General features: G+C 40.7%; 1 protein-coding gene across 1 annotated transcript in view; it reads right to left on the bottom strand.

Annotated features, from left to right (window-relative positions):
- The window catches only part of BRINP1 (BMP/retinoic acid inducible neural specific 1), a 130,139-nt gene that overhangs the window by 30,685 nt on the left and 81,633 nt on the right, over positions 1-17,821 (bottom strand). The window contains exon 5 of the mRNA XM_063082621.1: positions 1,162-1,398. Coding sequence (XP_062938691.1) covers positions 1,162-1,398 — 237 coding nt within the window. The remainder of the gene's footprint in view (positions 1-1,161; positions 1,399-17,821) is intronic.

The raw sequence follows: 17,821 nt of genomic DNA, 5'->3' as shown, positions 1-17,821 counted from the left end.
TCTTGCAAGTCTCAAGAATTCTCAAGCTTATTATGTCTAAAGCTGAGTGTGTGTTCTTCTCTCAAACCTTTCAGGGTGTTCTAGGCTCATTGAAGGGATTCAGCATCCATCAAGCTGTCTAACGTGCATATCTAAGCGAGGTTCTTGGATGTCATCTCAATACGCCTCTTCTTTTCAACTCCCATAGCCTATCTAACATGAAGCCCTGCCAATTTTTTTTTTTTTCTAAAAATCTTGGCATCTCTGCTTATTTCTTGTTTTTACTACTGTACCATTCCCCTAATCCACACCATGGTCATCTCTCTTCTTGTGTCTCCCATGGGTCCACCTGCACCCACCCACTGATCTCTGTACCACAGTCAGATACTTAGACATCTGCTCTTCCTCAGGGGGCTCTTCCCTGACCACACAGACCCCCCCCATTCCACATGATTTGCTCACAGCATTTGGCCCATCTTTACACATGCACACTTGGAATTTCATAATCATTTGCATGGTTACATAATTAATGCCTGGCTTTCTGACAAATCTCAAAGTTCCATGAAAGCAGAGATTCAACTTTGGCAACTTCACCCACTTTATGACCTTGGATGACTGACTTTCATCCCCTGAAACTCATTTCTCTGAACCACAAAAAGAAAGAACTACCAGAGTTTCCAGAGAAGTGACTTGCAGCTTTCACAGTCTGTGAATTCCCTGGATATTTATATCTATATCTCTAGGTTATATCGACATATCTACATACATATACATGCATAACACATATAAATTTATACACATATGTGTGTTTATTTATTTATAAGCACACACACACACACACACACACACACACCTAAGAATTAATACAACTACCTTTGACTCTCCACTCTCCAGAGGCTTTCTCTGTAGACTTACTCTCTGTCTTCTGGGTACAATGGAGACAATACATCATACAGCCACACACTGGGTTATGCTATTCATTATTTTATTCAATGGAGATGTACTGAATGTCTACTCTGTGACTACTACTATACCTGTCTCTGGGCCCTCCAAAGTGAAAGAGTTGGGGTCACTGTATTTTTCTTCACAGCAGCCCTAATTCCAGTTAGATGAGTCTCCTTTTCTGGCGTTAGACAATCTAGACAAGCCACTGGTACAGCAGCACTAAGTTAGGCTCACTACCTGAATTCTCCAGGTCTTTATAAGCTTCGGCCCAAGACTTGGCCATGTTGGCCAGCGTGTACTCCATGATCTGGATGTCTGTGACGGGGCAGTTGCACTGCGGGAATTCCTCAGCACACTGGCATTGACACTGGCTGTCCTGGCACACGTACTCCCCCTCGCCATTACACATGATGTAGCTCAAGGCCGACTGGACAAACTTCTCTTGCAGATACTGGGGAAATATTATCTGAAGACCTGTTTGAGAGTAGCAAGAAGGGGAAACAGAAAGGTTAAAAAAAAGTGTTTCATTAACAGTTTCCAAAGGTGATACATAGGAATCTGAGCTGCTAGATTTCTCTCTCTGTGTTGGAACCAAACTATTTCTGGGCCTACCAGATTCAGACAGAGCATAATGGGCAAGTCCTCCAGTTGCATCACTTCTACCTAAAATTCTCAGGTCATGACCTTGGCCATCTCCAAAACATATACTCTATTCTGTTATATTAGGGCAGAGGCTAGAGGTGGATCCGGTGTATAACTTTTTCATTTTAGGAGAAAACCCTTCCTGAAAGCGCAGCACTATTGTTTATCTCTCCTTATTTCTTTCATTTCTTTCCTTTACCTTTCTTAAAATATTTATGAACTCTATTTATGAAGCACAAGTCCAGAGCTAGGCACTAGGCCTACAGAGATAAAAAAAAGGCACGATCCTTGCCCTGGGGGAGTTTGCAATATAATCAGCAGAGACAGACATGTACACACATCATCGTAACATAGCTTTATAGGCATACAGTGGAAACAGCCATATGAGGCAATTGGACAGCAGAACACTGCAAATAACACTGTTTGGGCAGCAGGGAAAACTTCATAGAGGAGACAGACTTTGGGCTAGTTGAAAAGCAAGTAAGAGATCATTATGTAAAAAGAACAGGAAGGGCATTCTAAAAAGAGGAGAGACAATGTGTCTGGTAGTTCCTGGTGAACGAAATAAACTTGGATGAGTGGGCGTGTAGTGTTCTAGGAAAACAGGTTGTAGAGAGGGGCAGAGGCCAGAGTGCACGGGCTTTATTATACACTAAGAAATTCGGACTTTATCCTGTGGATTATGGGTATATATTGGTAGATTTTTGAGGACAAGAGTAATTTAAGTAATGATATAATTTCATAGAACCACTGTATCATAAAAAATGAAATATCAATGAAGGATATCAGAGATAATTAATGATTACTAATTCTTTGCTCTAAAAAAGAAGACATGGCCTACCAAGGGGAAGCGACTACTAGCCCATGGTTATAGGGTGAGTACTCCTGACCACATCTCGTGATCTTTTCTCTGTACTTGAATCATCAAAGCGTTAATCCTGACAGCCAGCACTGGAGAAGAATTTATCTGGGCACGAGCACTCTTCTGATACCCTAGAAACGTCAGCCCAGCAGGCTACTGCCTATGAGTAGATAGAAGGACAACTCTGGGCCACCTTAATTGATTAAGGTGCTTTCACCTGGGACATTTCTCTCCATCTCATTTGGATCTGCTCACAATTTTAGTCTCTAACACATACGAAGTCATGGTTTTGCTATCCACTGTGTAAAAGAGAACTGTATTTTTATTTGGATTATTTTTTTCTCATTCATGCTTCAGGGACATCCCCTCATCCTACTTACCAGGGATTTGCTGAATAAGATCAGCATTTCTTTCACTTTCTACTTCATAGTTGTGTTTCTAGATTTTTTATCTTTTCCTCTCTCTCCTTGAAGTATAAAAATAATAATAATAGAACCAATAACGAAGCCCCATCATTTCAACCCGTCTTTATGTGGCAGCTAAAATAGAATGCTTTCAGAGGGGCGTTGTGGGAGAGAACACTGTGCCTCCAGCACGCCTTGCAGCAAGAAACCACAATACTGTAGTTAAGAAAGAGCTGGGCATAGCTACAGACAGGCTCCTCCACTTATCACCTACGGCATCTCATGCAAATTATTTGGCCTCTCACTGAGGCTCCACTTTCTCTTCCGTAAAATGGAAATAACTTTAGTATCTACATCAGAGGGTTATTGAGGGAACTAAATGAAAGCATTCTAGCAAATTGTCTGAAACAGTTCCTGGTACATAGCAAACAAACAATAAATGTTTTCTATTTTCAATGTGATGATGATGGTGATGATGATGATGATAGTGATGATGATGCCATCCTCTGAGTTATTAAAGGTTTATTAAAGGTTATTAAAGTTATTAAAGGTTTAACAGAACCTTCAGAATAAATGAAGGAGCTTCAGGTATTTAACCAGAAGAAGAAAATACTCAGAAGGCAGTCTTCAGACATTTGGTGAGCTTTCACAAGGAGGAGGGTTTAGAATTCTGTGCCTGTTGAACCTGCACTGGTGGGAGGGTTGTTCAGGAAAGTGCATATGTCAATGTGCATGGAAGGTGTTCTAGCAGGTAGAGCTATACAGCTGGACAATGGCTTGCTGGAAGACTGGGTGAGCCTCACACCAATGAACAGGGGGTCCATATGAGTTTGAGTGATTGTTCTGAAGGGCTGCTATACAGGGGTATGATACAGATACCCAAAGGCGGGACAGAACAAATCAAGCTGTGAAGTTCCTTTTAAACTGAGTGTCCAATTCTTTCAGAGTATGCACTATTGAGTCATTTTATCTGTATCACTATTTTCTCTTCCAAAGCAAAATTTATTTTTAGCTGATCCCAGTTCCCTCCAGGCAATGGAGTCTATGGATTGGGGTTAAGTTTCTGTTGCTTAAAGGAACTCTGCAGACTATATTCTCAGTCTTATTTTTCTAGCTTGCTTATCATTTTCTTTCTCCCTTTTGTAGGGGATAAAATATTCTATTCTTGGTCCCAGCCCAAAAGGAATTCGGGAAGAGCATTTTTAGAAAATTGCGTCAAATCATTTCTCCGTCTGGCAAGGATACAAAAGGCAGTATTACCTACCCCATTTAATGCAACTGAAAACAGATGAAGTTTGGGGTTGGGAGTTTTCTGGGAGCAGCTGAAACACAAAACGGGCTGCTCTTTAAAAATGGAAACTCAGAACATGCCGAGCTGTCTCTGAGGCAGAATCTCCTGGGCAATTTCGAAAGAGAATAATGAAGACATAGCAATTAAAAAGCACTTTTCTGCAAAATGTCATTACTGTTTAAAGTTACATAACCATCTCTACAGCAGCGGAGGTTCACACAGCAGTCACAGCCAGAGTCGTCTCCCAATGACCTGTGTCCAACAAAGAGGCCCATTGCTGACCTCCTAGATTGGCGCCTGAATCCTGCCGGCTTCAATAGGAGTCATAAATAATTTGGAGGGGGATTTGGCCTGTGGACTCACTGTTTGAAAGATATACAACTGCCGGCTGTGGTGGAATATATTGTCCCCATAGTTCCCAGAGATGCACACACACACGCATACACACAGAAAGGAAAACTGAGAAAATGAGAGAGAAAAAGGCCACCATTAGTGCCAAGTACATAAATTTTGCCTCACAAAAGCCAGGCAGGCAATAGTTGAGAGTTTCATTTGAAAACCAACCCACCCACGCTAAACATATGGAATATTTTCCTCTCAATCTCGTTATCCTTAAAAAAAAAAAAAAAATCTTGCTGTACTTTAAGGTGGAATGCCTCAGTGGTCCACAGAGCGAGTGGGCAGTGCACAGGTAGGAACATCGAGCCTCCGTCTTTCTCTTTTCGAGTCTTGCCCACCTTTCACACATACGTCTCACAGTAATTTTTTGCGCTATGTAGAGGTTGGGTGCCAAGGTATTATATCTTCTTTTCTCTGTTACATCACGGGATGTCTCTATTTCCTTGCCTCCCTCCTTCCTCTTATTTCCTAATATTCCCTTCTTCACTCAGACCACACAAGATGCCCTGCCGTTTTTTCAGTCCCTCCAAAGTGTCAGTATTGCTCCTCGTATAGTCTATGCACTTGCTCTTTCCTGTGCCTAGAATATGCCCTCCCCAGATCTCTGCACGGTCCCCTCATCCTGTAATCCAGACCTTTCCAGACCCAACTTAAAATGCCTCTTCTATCTTCTTCATAGGATTAATAACTGGGTGAAATTATCTTTTTAATTGGTTTTTTATTGTTGTTTTTTTTTTTCCATCTCCCCCATAAGAGAGTGGGCTTTAGGGATGGAGGGTGCTGTCTGTCCACTACAAAAAGCCAGAGTGTAAAGTAAGGCTGAGCCCAGTGTAGGCTCCCTTCACTCATTTGTTGAACAAAAGAAGGAAGATCCTCTACCTCACTCTGACTGAAAAGAAAGGTGCCTCATTAGGCTTTTGGGGTGTTAGAGTTGAAAAGTTAGGTGACCTATCCAAAACTGCACAACTAATGTAACAGAATCAGGACTCAATCCAGGAATCTGAGCTGAGTTTTGAAACACAAAGCTACTTTCCCCTCTCCAGGGAAAGGGCAGGGACTTGGACACATTCCTTGCTTGGTGTCTTTGTGGCAGCTCCAGCACAGAGGATCCTCTGGCAATGTCTTAGCCTCTCTGAAACTCAGTTTTTTTGGCTGTGAAGTTGAAATCCCAGTCTCCTCATATACTAATGAGAAAAACAGCACACACAGCACTTAAGCCACAATCTAGCTGTTTTGGACTGAATGCTTGTGCTCCCACCCCACATTCATATATTGAAATCCTAACCTCCAGCGTATAAGGAGGTGGGGACTTTGCAGGCAATTAGGTTTAAATGAGGTCTTGAGGGTGCTGCCTTCATGATGGGATTAGTGCCCTTATAAAAAGAAGAAGGGACAGGGAAGTCCTCTTTCTCCAGGAGAACACAGCAAGGAAAAGCCACGTGAGCACATAGTGAGAAGGCAGCTGTCTACAAACCAGGAATCCTCCCTTTCACCAGACACTATATCTGCTGGAATCTTGATCTTGGACTTTGCGGACTCCAGAACTGTGAAAAATAAATGCGTCTTGTGTAAGCTACCCAGTCTATGGTATTTTGTCATAGCAGCCTGAGCATACTAATACACTGGCACAATTATGTGTTCAATAGCATTAGCTTTCCCCCGTTACCCCACATCAAGTCATGATCCATTATCTGGACCAGACTTGAGCCCTTTGGGGGAAAATCCTCCTTGAATAGACCCATTTGGGCCAGTATGAAATATTCCAAGAGTGCATTTTCTCTTAGTAGCACTATAATAATTATTACAGGTCTTCACTATTTATTACTCCATTGTTTTGTCTTCTATAAATATTCTTTTTTTAATTGGTTATGAATATTCATGAGATGCAAAGCTGATTGTCACCCTTGTGCCCAAGATATGAAGGCCACATCCATACTGGCGGCATGCACCTTACCACAAACGTTTGTACCCCATGTTCCACAGCCAATTATCCCCCACCTCACTCCCCCCACTTTGTATCCCAAGGTATGTTCTCTCCTTCTGCAAGTCCAATGCACCACGGTGGTCTTTCTTTCCTTCCTTCTTTCTCTCTTAGCTCCAACTTATGAGTGAGTGCATGTGGTATTTATCCCTCTGTGCTTTGCTTATTTCACTCAACATAAGTTTCTCCAGGCTCATCCATGTTTCTTTACTCTCTTCCTTATTTTTTCCCTTCCTTCCTTCCTTTATCTTTCTTCCCATCCTCCTTTTCTCCCCTCCTCCTTTCTGTCTTTCCCTCCTTCCCTTTCCCCTTCTTTCCACACATATCCCTTAACTCCTACTATGTGCCAGGCACTGTTCTGTGGATACCAGGATAAATAAGACAGGTGGGCAACTTCCTCTCATGCAGACCTCACAGCTTAGTGAAGGAGAGAGACATGTAAACAAGTGGCTTGGACGCAGTGACACCAGGGACCTGCCAGAAGCACAAGTTTTTCAGGGAAAACAGAGGAAAAATACTTAACCCAAAATGGAGTGGGAGTGGTCAGAGATACTCTGCACTGTACTAGAGGAGGTGGCATTAGAACTGAGACCTCATAGACAGCTAAATATGAGAGCTCCACAGAAAGGGCAGTCTAGAAAGAGAAAACCGCATGTGAACAGAACTCAGGCAATAGAACTACTTCCAGCTGAGAACCAACCTGGCCGTCACCTTTCTTTCTGAGCAAGGTTCATCTTCTTTTGTTTGTTTGCTTCCAAGTTCCCTACAGACGAGGAGGAGTTCTGGTACCTGAGACAAGATCAAAAACTCTGAAGGGAAGAATAGCAGAGCAGAGATCTGGAGCTCATTAGAGGAACAGCATTTCTCAAAGCAACAAAAGGTTAAGGATTCTCTTCCATCACAAGCAGGGATTCTCGGATTCAGAAAAAGAAATGGGGGCTGTCTGTGTTGTTGAGTTTCAACCATACATAGGAGAATGCTCAACTAATAAGCACTTTCAGAGAAACTTTACATTGGATCCCTGGAGAACTTCAATGACATTGTCAATATAGCTGTCTAAAGCAGGCACTTGATTCAGGTGAACATGCTCTGTGAGGATGGGGAACATTTAAAGTCTGGAAAAGAAGACCCAACCAACACAAGCTGAAGGTGCACCTAAGATAAGGTGATTATAGCCCAATCTTCATCTCTGACCTTGATCCTTCTGTTTTGCTGATAGGAACTCTTAGCTGCTTCTTCCTTCTTTCAACAAGTAGTATGTGAGAAATTGCTGTGGGACATAAAGACGTTTCATACATGCTTCCAGCCTTCTAAGAAAGCAGAGAGGCTATTGGGAGACTCTCGAAACTAAAGCACAAAATCCAAGAACAAGAGAGAAAGGCCTTGATCAATTATTACAATATTAAAAGTACTATTTTGCCTGGCACATAATAGGTGTTTAATAAATATATTTCAAATACTGAATAAGTCCATGATTTATTATAAAGATAAAAGACAATAAGGCTGGAGATGGTCAACAGGGAAGACTTTGTGATGGATGTGGGATGTGGATTGAGTATCGAAGCATGAGCATGGTCTGAATGGATAAGAAAAGGCAGCTCAGTGTGCCATGGCACAGCGCACGCCTCCAGCCAAGACGGGTCAGCGTGTGAGCACTTTGTATCAATCTAGTCTCGTTCAAGGACAGAACCGTGCATTGTTATGAACTGTTTTTGCTCCACTTTGTTTTATTTTATTCTGTATCCTAAGTACCTAATACAGTGGTATTTTTAATCGATTTGCTCTTTTCTGAACAATTTTATTAGCTATTAAGGGCACAATCTCTCACAGTGTCGAGGGGAAGAGGGAAAACATGCAGGTTCTATTTTGGCTGAATATAAATATTTTTTTATCCTGTTCTTGCATCACAACATGGCTTCCTGTAGATATCTCTGAGCCCTATAGGAATCCCAGCTGTTGTCTTGTACTTGCTAAGTTCTGCTTGTCAAATCCCGTCCATTCTGAAATGCACAAGGTGGAGAGAACAACAAGGACTGTACCTTTTGCAAAAAGTCATCCTGATCCCCTTTCTTGTGAAAGCCTGGGGATTTCAGACTGGCAGATAAAGGACTTTATAGCTCCAGTAGCCATGCTGAACTCCAGTGTAATGAAGGCATGCAGGTCAATTACCCATCTGTTTGTGCTTCTATTGCTGTGAATTACAGTATCCATCGCTGACAGCTCATTGGAGTGGAATGAAAATAAGACGATAATTCATCGGGTGAAACTGTGCAGAAAGGGCAAAAAGGCTATGATCTCATTCAGAAGTTCAGCCCTGTCTCTGTGATGGGTCATTTACACTCTGGGAAATGAAGAAAGGCAGCTACCTGGGGGTGGGGGTGGAAGGGTGGGTTCTGGCTTTCTTGATCTAAGAATTAGGAAATGTGCCCTCCTTCACCTGCCAGTTAGAGGAATCTATTGTGTTTGTAAATTTCATCATCTATTCTGCAAGACCTTAAAGAGTAGACTTGGGACCCTTAGGTGAAAGACATAGGTACAAGGAATTCGGCACAATAAAACTAAAAGCTTTTCAGCAATGAAAAGTTTTGAAAGATGAAACAGGTTGCCTTGTTAAGTAGAGGAGTCTTCATCACTGGAAGCATACAAGCAGAGTCTGAAAGCTGACATGGCCGGAATCCTCCATCAAACTCAAGATTCAAATGACATGTGATAGATTGTATTATCATTAATTCATATTCATCACCTCTTCTTGAGATGTCCTCCTTTTGAGAAAATTACACACCCCCACTCTCTGAACTCAGATGAGTCCATATGACATGCTTTGGCCGGTGAAATGTGAGTGTAAGTGATGTATATCACTTCCAAAATGTAGTTTTAAGAACTCACATATGAGTTCATCAGTTTCTCCTTTCACAAAACTAACAATGTTCCACATACGGGCCACCAGAGGAGTACAATCACAATAGACTTGTGACCACCATGTAGCATAAGTAAGAAATGAGCATTTACTTTTGCAAACCACTGAGATTCAGGAATTGTTTGTCAGCACAACATAACCTAGCCTACACTGATAGGTATAGGAGTTGGCAAACTGTGTACATGGGCCAAATTGACCCGTAGCCTATTTTTGTAATAAATGTCATGAGAGCACAGCCATGGAGATGAAAGAGTTAAGTTGCTACTGAGACTATGTGGTACTCAAAGCCTAAAATATTTGCCATCTGGCTCTTTAAAGAAAACATTTTCCAACCCTTCTATGAGATGACCATCAAGCCTTTTTCCAACATTAATTTTCTAGGAATCTGATCCATGCTTTTGTTCATTCATTTATTAAGCAATGATCAATTAGGCATCCATTATGTGCCAGGCACTCTTCCAGGATCTGGAGAAAGGGTGAGACACTAGAAAGACAATTCTTGTCCTCGTGGCACTTACCTTTTAGTGAGGGATATAGACAGTAAACTAATAAATTAATGTAGAGAAGGATTTATACTGATGAAAAGCGATTGGGAACAAAGGGACTTTACAATTTCAACTATGAAAAAAAAAAAAACAAAAAACAAAAAACATAGTCTCAACTGTAAAATCACCAAGGATAAGAAGGCCAGCATACTTTTTCACTCAATTTCATAAATTTTCACATGAAGATACTCTTGAAGCTTTAAGAAGAGGTTGATTCAATTCAAATATGGGTGTGGGATGAATCAAGAATTATTTTATCATGAATTCTTCTTTACAGAATTCATGATAAAAAACCAACTTGACACCTCTACGACTCTGTGCTACCTGATCCCTGGATCAAATGATATCTCCATATTCTTTTCTTACCCTTCTCCCTTTCCTTGTGCACCCTGCACACCACTGCTTCTCTCTTCCAAACATGCCAAGTTCTCTCCTGCTAAAATTCTGCCTCCAGCTCCTACAAACTGCATGAACTTGTAAAAGCTAAGAGCCTTAACTTCTCTGATCCTCAGTTTCCTCATCAAAGATTCCTTTGTAAGGCTGGTGTAAAAATTAAATAAACTGTCTTATATCTGATTGTGGTGGTGGTTACCTGAATAAATGTTTGTTAAATTCATAGAATGATCTACCTTAAAAGGATAAATTTTTGCTGTATGTAAATTATACCTTAACAAACCTGAAAATAAATTCAAATAAATCACACACATAAAGCCTTCAGTACAAGATAGTTGCTCAACTGATGCCGTTTCCTGTCTTCACCCTGTTTTCCATTACTTTCTCTGGAGGCCTTTTGCAGTCTCAGGGAGCCCCTCTGTTGGCAACCATAAGGACCTTGTACAAGTCTCAGATTCTACTAGAATACTGATCACATTGTATCATGCTGTGCTTGTGTTCATGTCCCTGCTAGTCTGTAAGCTCTTTGAATGCAAGAGGCAGTTCCTCCTCCACTGCCCATTCTCCTGTTATCTAGCCCATTAGTAGGTACCCAGTAAATATGTTTGAATAAAAGTGAATTTTATTCAAAAAAAAAAAAAGAGTGTGTACAGTGAAAACAGAAAGAGTGTGTTTCAAAGAGGACTAAGCTCTTTGTTCTGTGCTTAGCACGTTTCATCTCTCTAGAGCCATACCTGATAAGCAAAACCCGTATCATCTTTCCCAAAACCATAGCTTAATACCTGAAGCTATTTGAACTTCATCTCCGTAGTTACAAAGACAAGTGCTCAGAAAGATCTCAGTTAAAAAAAAAAAAAAAAAAAAGCACAGATCCAAAAAACATACTAAGCCCACAATGGTGCTAAAGGACTTGACCACTAATTTCAGCACATATTTTGTTTTGGATCCACTGCTATAAATTATGATTCTTGAGAACAATAACTTTATCATATTTCTTTGCATTCTTCCAAGATAACAAGCACAGTGCTAGATCATAGAAGGGGTGCAAAAATAAAAGTACTCAATTCAGCATCTATTAACAAAACCCTTTCATTTGCCACTTCATTGAGACAGGCGCTGTACTAGATGCAGGAGATACAGGAAATGAATGAGACACAGTTTCTGACCTCATGGGGCTCCAGTTGAGAGGCAGAACAAGATTCATAAGGTACAATGACAATAAAATATATGCATAAATATACACAAGTTTCAGTAAGAGCAAGAAAGAAGAGACCCCTACTTCTGTAAGAGTAGAGAAGTTCATTTATAGAGAATTGTACCTGAATGGTATGTATGGTCCAACATTTGCCAACCTGTCTGCACATGTGTCTAGGCTCAAATATATTCAGGAAATTCCATGTACCCCCTTTTGAGACTCATTATACACATTAGCACAGTTAAGGCCCTGAGAAGTCCTGCCATAAATAAATGTGGTTATGTTGTTTAATCCAGTGTTTCAGTATTAGTGAGCTTTTGTTAAATTACTGTATGATAACAAATAACCTCAAAATCCCAGTGGCTTATCACCACAAAGGTTCATTTCTTGCTCGTGTTTCATGTTGGCTCTGTTTTGGTTCTACTGCAAATGTCTTCCTCATTTCAGCATTAAGCTGAAGAAACAGGCTTTATCAGGAATATGTCACTTTTATGACAGAGGGAAAGAGCAAAAGCCAAGATAGGCAATGTCTTCTAAAGTGTTTACTCAGATGTGACATGTGCTATGTCTTATCACATTCCATTGGCCAAGGCAATTCATATGGCCAAGGCCAATGTCACCTGGATGAGAAATATACCCCTCCCACAGTACAGGACTTCCAGTCATATGGCAACACACTATTGTATATATAATATATACATATCATAATCATATATAATATGTTTATATATATGATCCTCTTAGAGGAAGTGAGCAAGAACACAATCATGAAATCTACCAAAAAATACACTTATTTTTAAACCAAACCTTTTTCTTTAATTGATTACCATAGTACCCGTCACTTCCACTCCTAGGTATATACCCAAAAGAACTGTAGACAGGTATTCAAACAAAAACTTGTACATAAATAAATACTCATAGCAGCACTATTCACAATGGTCAGAAAATGTAAAAAAACTAAATATTCATTAACTGATGAATGGACAAGCAAAATGTGGGATATCCACACAATGAACTATTAACTCAACCATAAAAAGAAAGTACTGATATATGCTAGAACAAGAATGAACATTGAAAATGCTAAGTGAAAAAAGCCAAACACAAATGACCACCTGTTATATGATTCCATTTATTTGAAATATACAGAACAGGCAAATCCACAGAGACAAAAAGTAAATTAGCAGTTGCCAAGGGCTGGAGAAAGAGGGGAATGGGAAATGACCATTTAATGGGTAGAGAATTTATGTTTAGAGTGATGTAAAAGTTCTGAAAACAGATAGTGATTGCTGTGGATTGATTGAATTGTGTCCCCCAAAGTTCATATGTTAAAAGCTTAATCCCACTGTAACTGTTGAGGGTAGGAAATCCTGTTGTAATAATTGAAAAATGGGGCTTGAAGAGGTAATAGGATTGTGAGGGCTGCACCCTCATGAATGGATTGATACATTTTTGGAATAGTGGGTGTGGTTCTGAGGAGTTTAAAAGAAGAGTGCGTAAGGAGCTATCTATCTCTCTGTTCCACCATTTTCTGCCGTGTGAGACCCCTGCATTACTGTAAAGCCATCACCAGAGAAGACCTTCACCAGGTATGTTCCCTGGACTTTGGAATTCCCAACCTCCAAAATTGTAAGCAGTAAATTTTGTTTTCTTACAAATCACCCAGTTCCAAGTATTTTGTTATAAGCAATAGAAACAGACTGATACAGTGATAATAGTTGTACAACATCGTAAATTACTTAATACCATTGAATCACACACTTTAAAGTGGTACAATGTTAAATTTTGTGTTGTATATATTTTACCACAATAAAAAAATATGCAAAACATTAATTTGATGGCTCAAATTAATTTAAATCAGTAAACATTTATTGAGCACCTACTATGAGCTAAACACCATATGAAAGAGAAAGTGAGTAATGGGCAAATAAAAAGGATATGATTTCTACTCTCAGGGATCTCAGTTACAATTTAATGGCAGATATGTACAATTGTGCACGTAAGTCAAGATCAAATGTATCTGTAATGCAATTAAGATGCATTGAAAAGCTGTGTTGGCAGTGTAAAATCAGAGCTTAATTCTAAGGTGAACTGTGAGGGAAAAAATAAGAATTGACTTAATCATCTTAAAAATAAACAGGCACCATATCTATATGGAGTCAATAAACTAATTACTGTGGGTTACTTATTTAGGTTTTGGTCATCCTGGTGCCTGATTTTTGCACAATCAATGAGATTGATAAAGAATCTAATGAGTCATGGTTGTTAAATAGACCAAACTGCCACATTGACCATTTATCTGACAGGATCTCCATGCTGCATACTTGGTCCCAAGTTTATTTGAAAGGCATGGGCCCATGTGACACATACCAAGACATAACTCCCTGATACACCTTCTCTTAGCATCAGCTTAGGCCCTACGTTTTCACTTGCTCTGAATTTCTACCTCATTCCTGCTCATATCTGAGTCTTGAGTTTCCTCCAGATTCCAGGTTTCTCCAAGTCAGGCAGCACTTTTTATAGTCACATACCCCTAGAATATTGCAAGGCCTAGTGATCTTCTATTCTAGGGATATTTGTTCTTTCCTGGTTATAGATCCTTTTGAGAATATGAGGATAGCTATGGAAATCAGTCACAACTACACACGTACACAAGTTGGCAAATAATTTCAGGAAAATCACAGACTCTAAAGTAAATAGCAACAGAATAATAAGGGTGTTTGATGCTCATGTATAGAATGAGCTATATAAATACTTGATCTAATAAAAACCATGGTTATTATTCATATGCCCCAGTTTGAGAAACATTATGTTGTCGAGTTCAAAAGCACTGGTTCTGAGTGGACCTGAGTTCAAATTCCTGTTCTGCCACCTACAAGATAGTTACTTAACTCTGCATGCCTCAATTTTCAAATCCAGAAAATGGGTCTGTGTTGAGGTTTACATGTAAAATTGATATAAAGATATGAGCTCTACACCTGGGATATCATAATTATCAATAAGTCGTGGCTATGAGTATCTTTCTTATATCAGCCAGTTCTCCTTGATTTTAGGTCAGCTAATTTCTATACATTTTCCAATTAAATGCAGAGCAATGGCTCTAAGGCAGATGTGTCCTTATTCCCATTTTGCAGATTAAAAGATTTAGGGAAGTTTAGAGACTTAATTAACTGGTTTAAGGTCATATCACTCTCAGATCTCTGCTGATCTTGAGTCTTTGATTGCTATCTTCAACCCACTTTTTCTTGAAAAGAACCTCCTTCTGACAAGGAAGAGAACAGGGTACTCCTCAGCTCATAAAGGAAAACCGTTTAGATGCAGCTAGCTGGGTGCAAATTAGCAATCCCATTTGTCATGAAGGCACTGCTCTTTTATTGAACAGGCCTCGCAGACAGAGCCACAGCAAGGCAAGAACATGGATTCTCATTAGTTCCTCCCTGGCCCCTGCTAATCGGACAAGTGTGGCCTTAGTCACGAGCCACTGCCTGTGACTCTGGGCTAATTCTTAATGAGGACTCATCCCAAAAGTGCTGTCGAAAGTAGGCACTGGCAACAATCACTTTGCCTACCACACGGGGGTCACAAAGCCACATGGAGGGATGGGGGCGTGAGAGAAGAGGGAGCTTTATGGAAAGGAGACCTATTCCTGTCTTGTTTCCTCTTCCTCTACTGTCACAGTTGGGCAGAGGCTCATCTCCCTTCCACCTATGGCTGAAGTGTGCTGTGCTGACTCAGAGCTCCCAAAAGTAGCAAGGTAATCTTGCAGCACAGGGGACTAAGAATCAAAAGCGGGGGGACCTAGGGAAAGAGATTTTACCGCTTTGAACCTCAATTTCTTCATCTGTATAATGCGGAGCTTCATCCTCAACTCTTGGTTGATGGGATGCAGAAATGGCTAATGTATGCCTAAGAAGAGCAGCAGCTCCAAAAATAAAACAAAAAAACCCACTTTATTTTCCCTTTCTACTACTTGTTGCAAGATGATTTAGAAAATAGCCATTTTCATTTTATTTGTGATACTTTGCTAGTGAGAAACAGGATTATTGACACTGATCTTCCTTAGGAGACTGGACTCCTCTTGCTCCTCTTGCTCCTCTCTCTCCTCTTCGTCCACCCACGGCTTCTCCTCCCCTCCCCCTCCCCCTTCCTCCCCCTTCCCTCCCCCCTCCTTCCTCCCTCTCCTCCTCTGCCCCCCTCCCCTTCCTCCTCCTCCTCTCCCCCTCTTCCTTCCTCCTCCTCCCCTCCCCCCTACCCCTCTTCCTTCCTCCTCCTCCCCTCTCCCCCTCCTCCCCTTTTCCCCTCACTCTAACCCTCCTCCTCCCACTGTCACTCTAGCACCAATCACATAAAAAACCTCAATCCAGCAAATGTATATTGAGTTCCGGCGTGGACAGCACTGCACTGAATACTATGAAACACAAAGTCAGCAAGACAAAATCCCTTCCTTTAAAGAGGTCTTCCATCTAATCTAATAAAAAAGATAAAACCCAAATGCAAATAAATATGTTGCAAAGTGAGTAAAACACTGTGCTGTAAAACAGGTGTAATCAAAGAGCTACACAGGAGCCAGAGGAAGGAACGTTGTAGCCATTGCTATGCATGTGCTTATGTGCATGTAAGATATTATCTACAGTGGTTCTTGAAGATGAAAGAGAATGCCAGCAGGTTGAGATGGGCATGTGAGGCACTCCTGTTAGAGAACAAGGCTGAGAAAAGGCAGATCAGTGGGAAGAAGCAGGGTGAGTTGGAGGAAAGATCACCTGCGTGACTGGGCGTGTCGGTCATTATCATTGCCTCTGATATTTATTTGACAGTTAAGTGTTTATAGGGAACACTTACAGGAAACTCCCACCTACACTGCTCCAATGGCTTCAGAGCTGAAGCCAGAAAAGGACTTTGGGACCCCATCACGGAGGGCCTTGAATGTCAAGCTAGGAAGTTAATTCTTAAAGTCCAGAGACCTGTAGGAGGCTTAAAAGGTTTCAGGCAAGGCTTGGTCCTAACTGACTATACTTTTAAAATATCAATCCAAAAGGATGAATTAATGTACATTGAATAAAGACCCATTGAGAAAATATTAATCACTTAATTGATTCCCAAAGAAATAATGATCAAAGAGATTTACCTTTTAAGTGGCCAAGTATGCTTTTTATGTGTATGTATTTGGTTTAACATTTTAGACTGTGATCCTCCACTGTGACTAGCACAGTGGTTGTTCCCAATATTTGGTGCACCATAAATAATTGCTGAGGTTTTGAGGATTGATTTACTAAGTTTTAGCTAGGTAAGGAACACTGCACTTATTTAGCATATATTTAACAAGCACTTGATATTGGCCAAGCACATATGTCATGGAGTGTGCAAAGATAAGTAAAGCAAATATTTTGAAAACAGCACATTAGTATAGGTGGTAAAAACAATGCCTACCATTTTTGGAATGTTTAATCTGAGCCAGGCATTAATGTATATTCTTACATGCATAACACTCACAATGGCCATAGGAAGTAGATAAGGATCAGAGGCTCAGAGGCTGCAGTAACTTGTCTGAGAGCCCTCAGCTAGCAAATAGGAGAACTGACATCCGAACTTTCTTTCTGACTCAAGGACTTTTTTGTGAAACCACTAGTCTACATTGTATCTCTTTGTATAAAGAGGAAAGTGAAAAAGGTCATAATGTAGAAGGTCAGAGAAGCAAAAGAAACTAGATGGCTTTTCAGAAGGGGTGACATTTGGAGGATTCTGTGGCATGACCCCTGCCTGGAATATGTAACACCCTATGCAGTAGAAAAGGCACCTGAACTTTTGAAGAATGCTACCCATGCAAGGCAGTCAGTGGTTGGCACAGTAGGCCCTCAGGAAATGGTCATTAGATTGAACTGGATCCAATATGACATGGGACATGTCAGAGAAAGTGGTCAGCTGTGTCACTTTTTTATACTTTCACATGTGTAAAAGTTCAGAGAAAGCAGAGCTCCCTATGGGCTGGGTGGTTTGTTCATTCACTCCATTCATTCATTCATTCATTCATTCATCAAATATCTTCTGAGCAATGTCTATATACCAGGCCCTAGGTGTTGTGGTAGAGAGGGAGATGGCTCCTAACAATCAGAAATTTATGCTCCAACTGGGGAGTCAGATTAGTAATAGAATGATTACACTTTTGTGTGACAAGTGCTGGGAAGAAGGTGAGTAGGGAACCTAACAGCCCAGGAATAGGGGGTTAGAGAAGCACTCCTGGGAGAGGTGAAAGTTCAGAAATTGGAGAGTAGTT

The sequence above is a fragment of the Cynocephalus volans genome, chromosome 17, assembly GCF_027409185.1.
Source record: "Cynocephalus volans isolate mCynVol1 chromosome 17, mCynVol1.pri, whole genome shotgun sequence".
NCBI lineage: Eukaryota > Metazoa > Chordata > Mammalia > Dermoptera > Cynocephalidae > Cynocephalus > Cynocephalus volans.
Note: the sequence above shows the minus strand (reverse complement) of the source record. Positions and strands in the feature narration are given on the sequence as shown.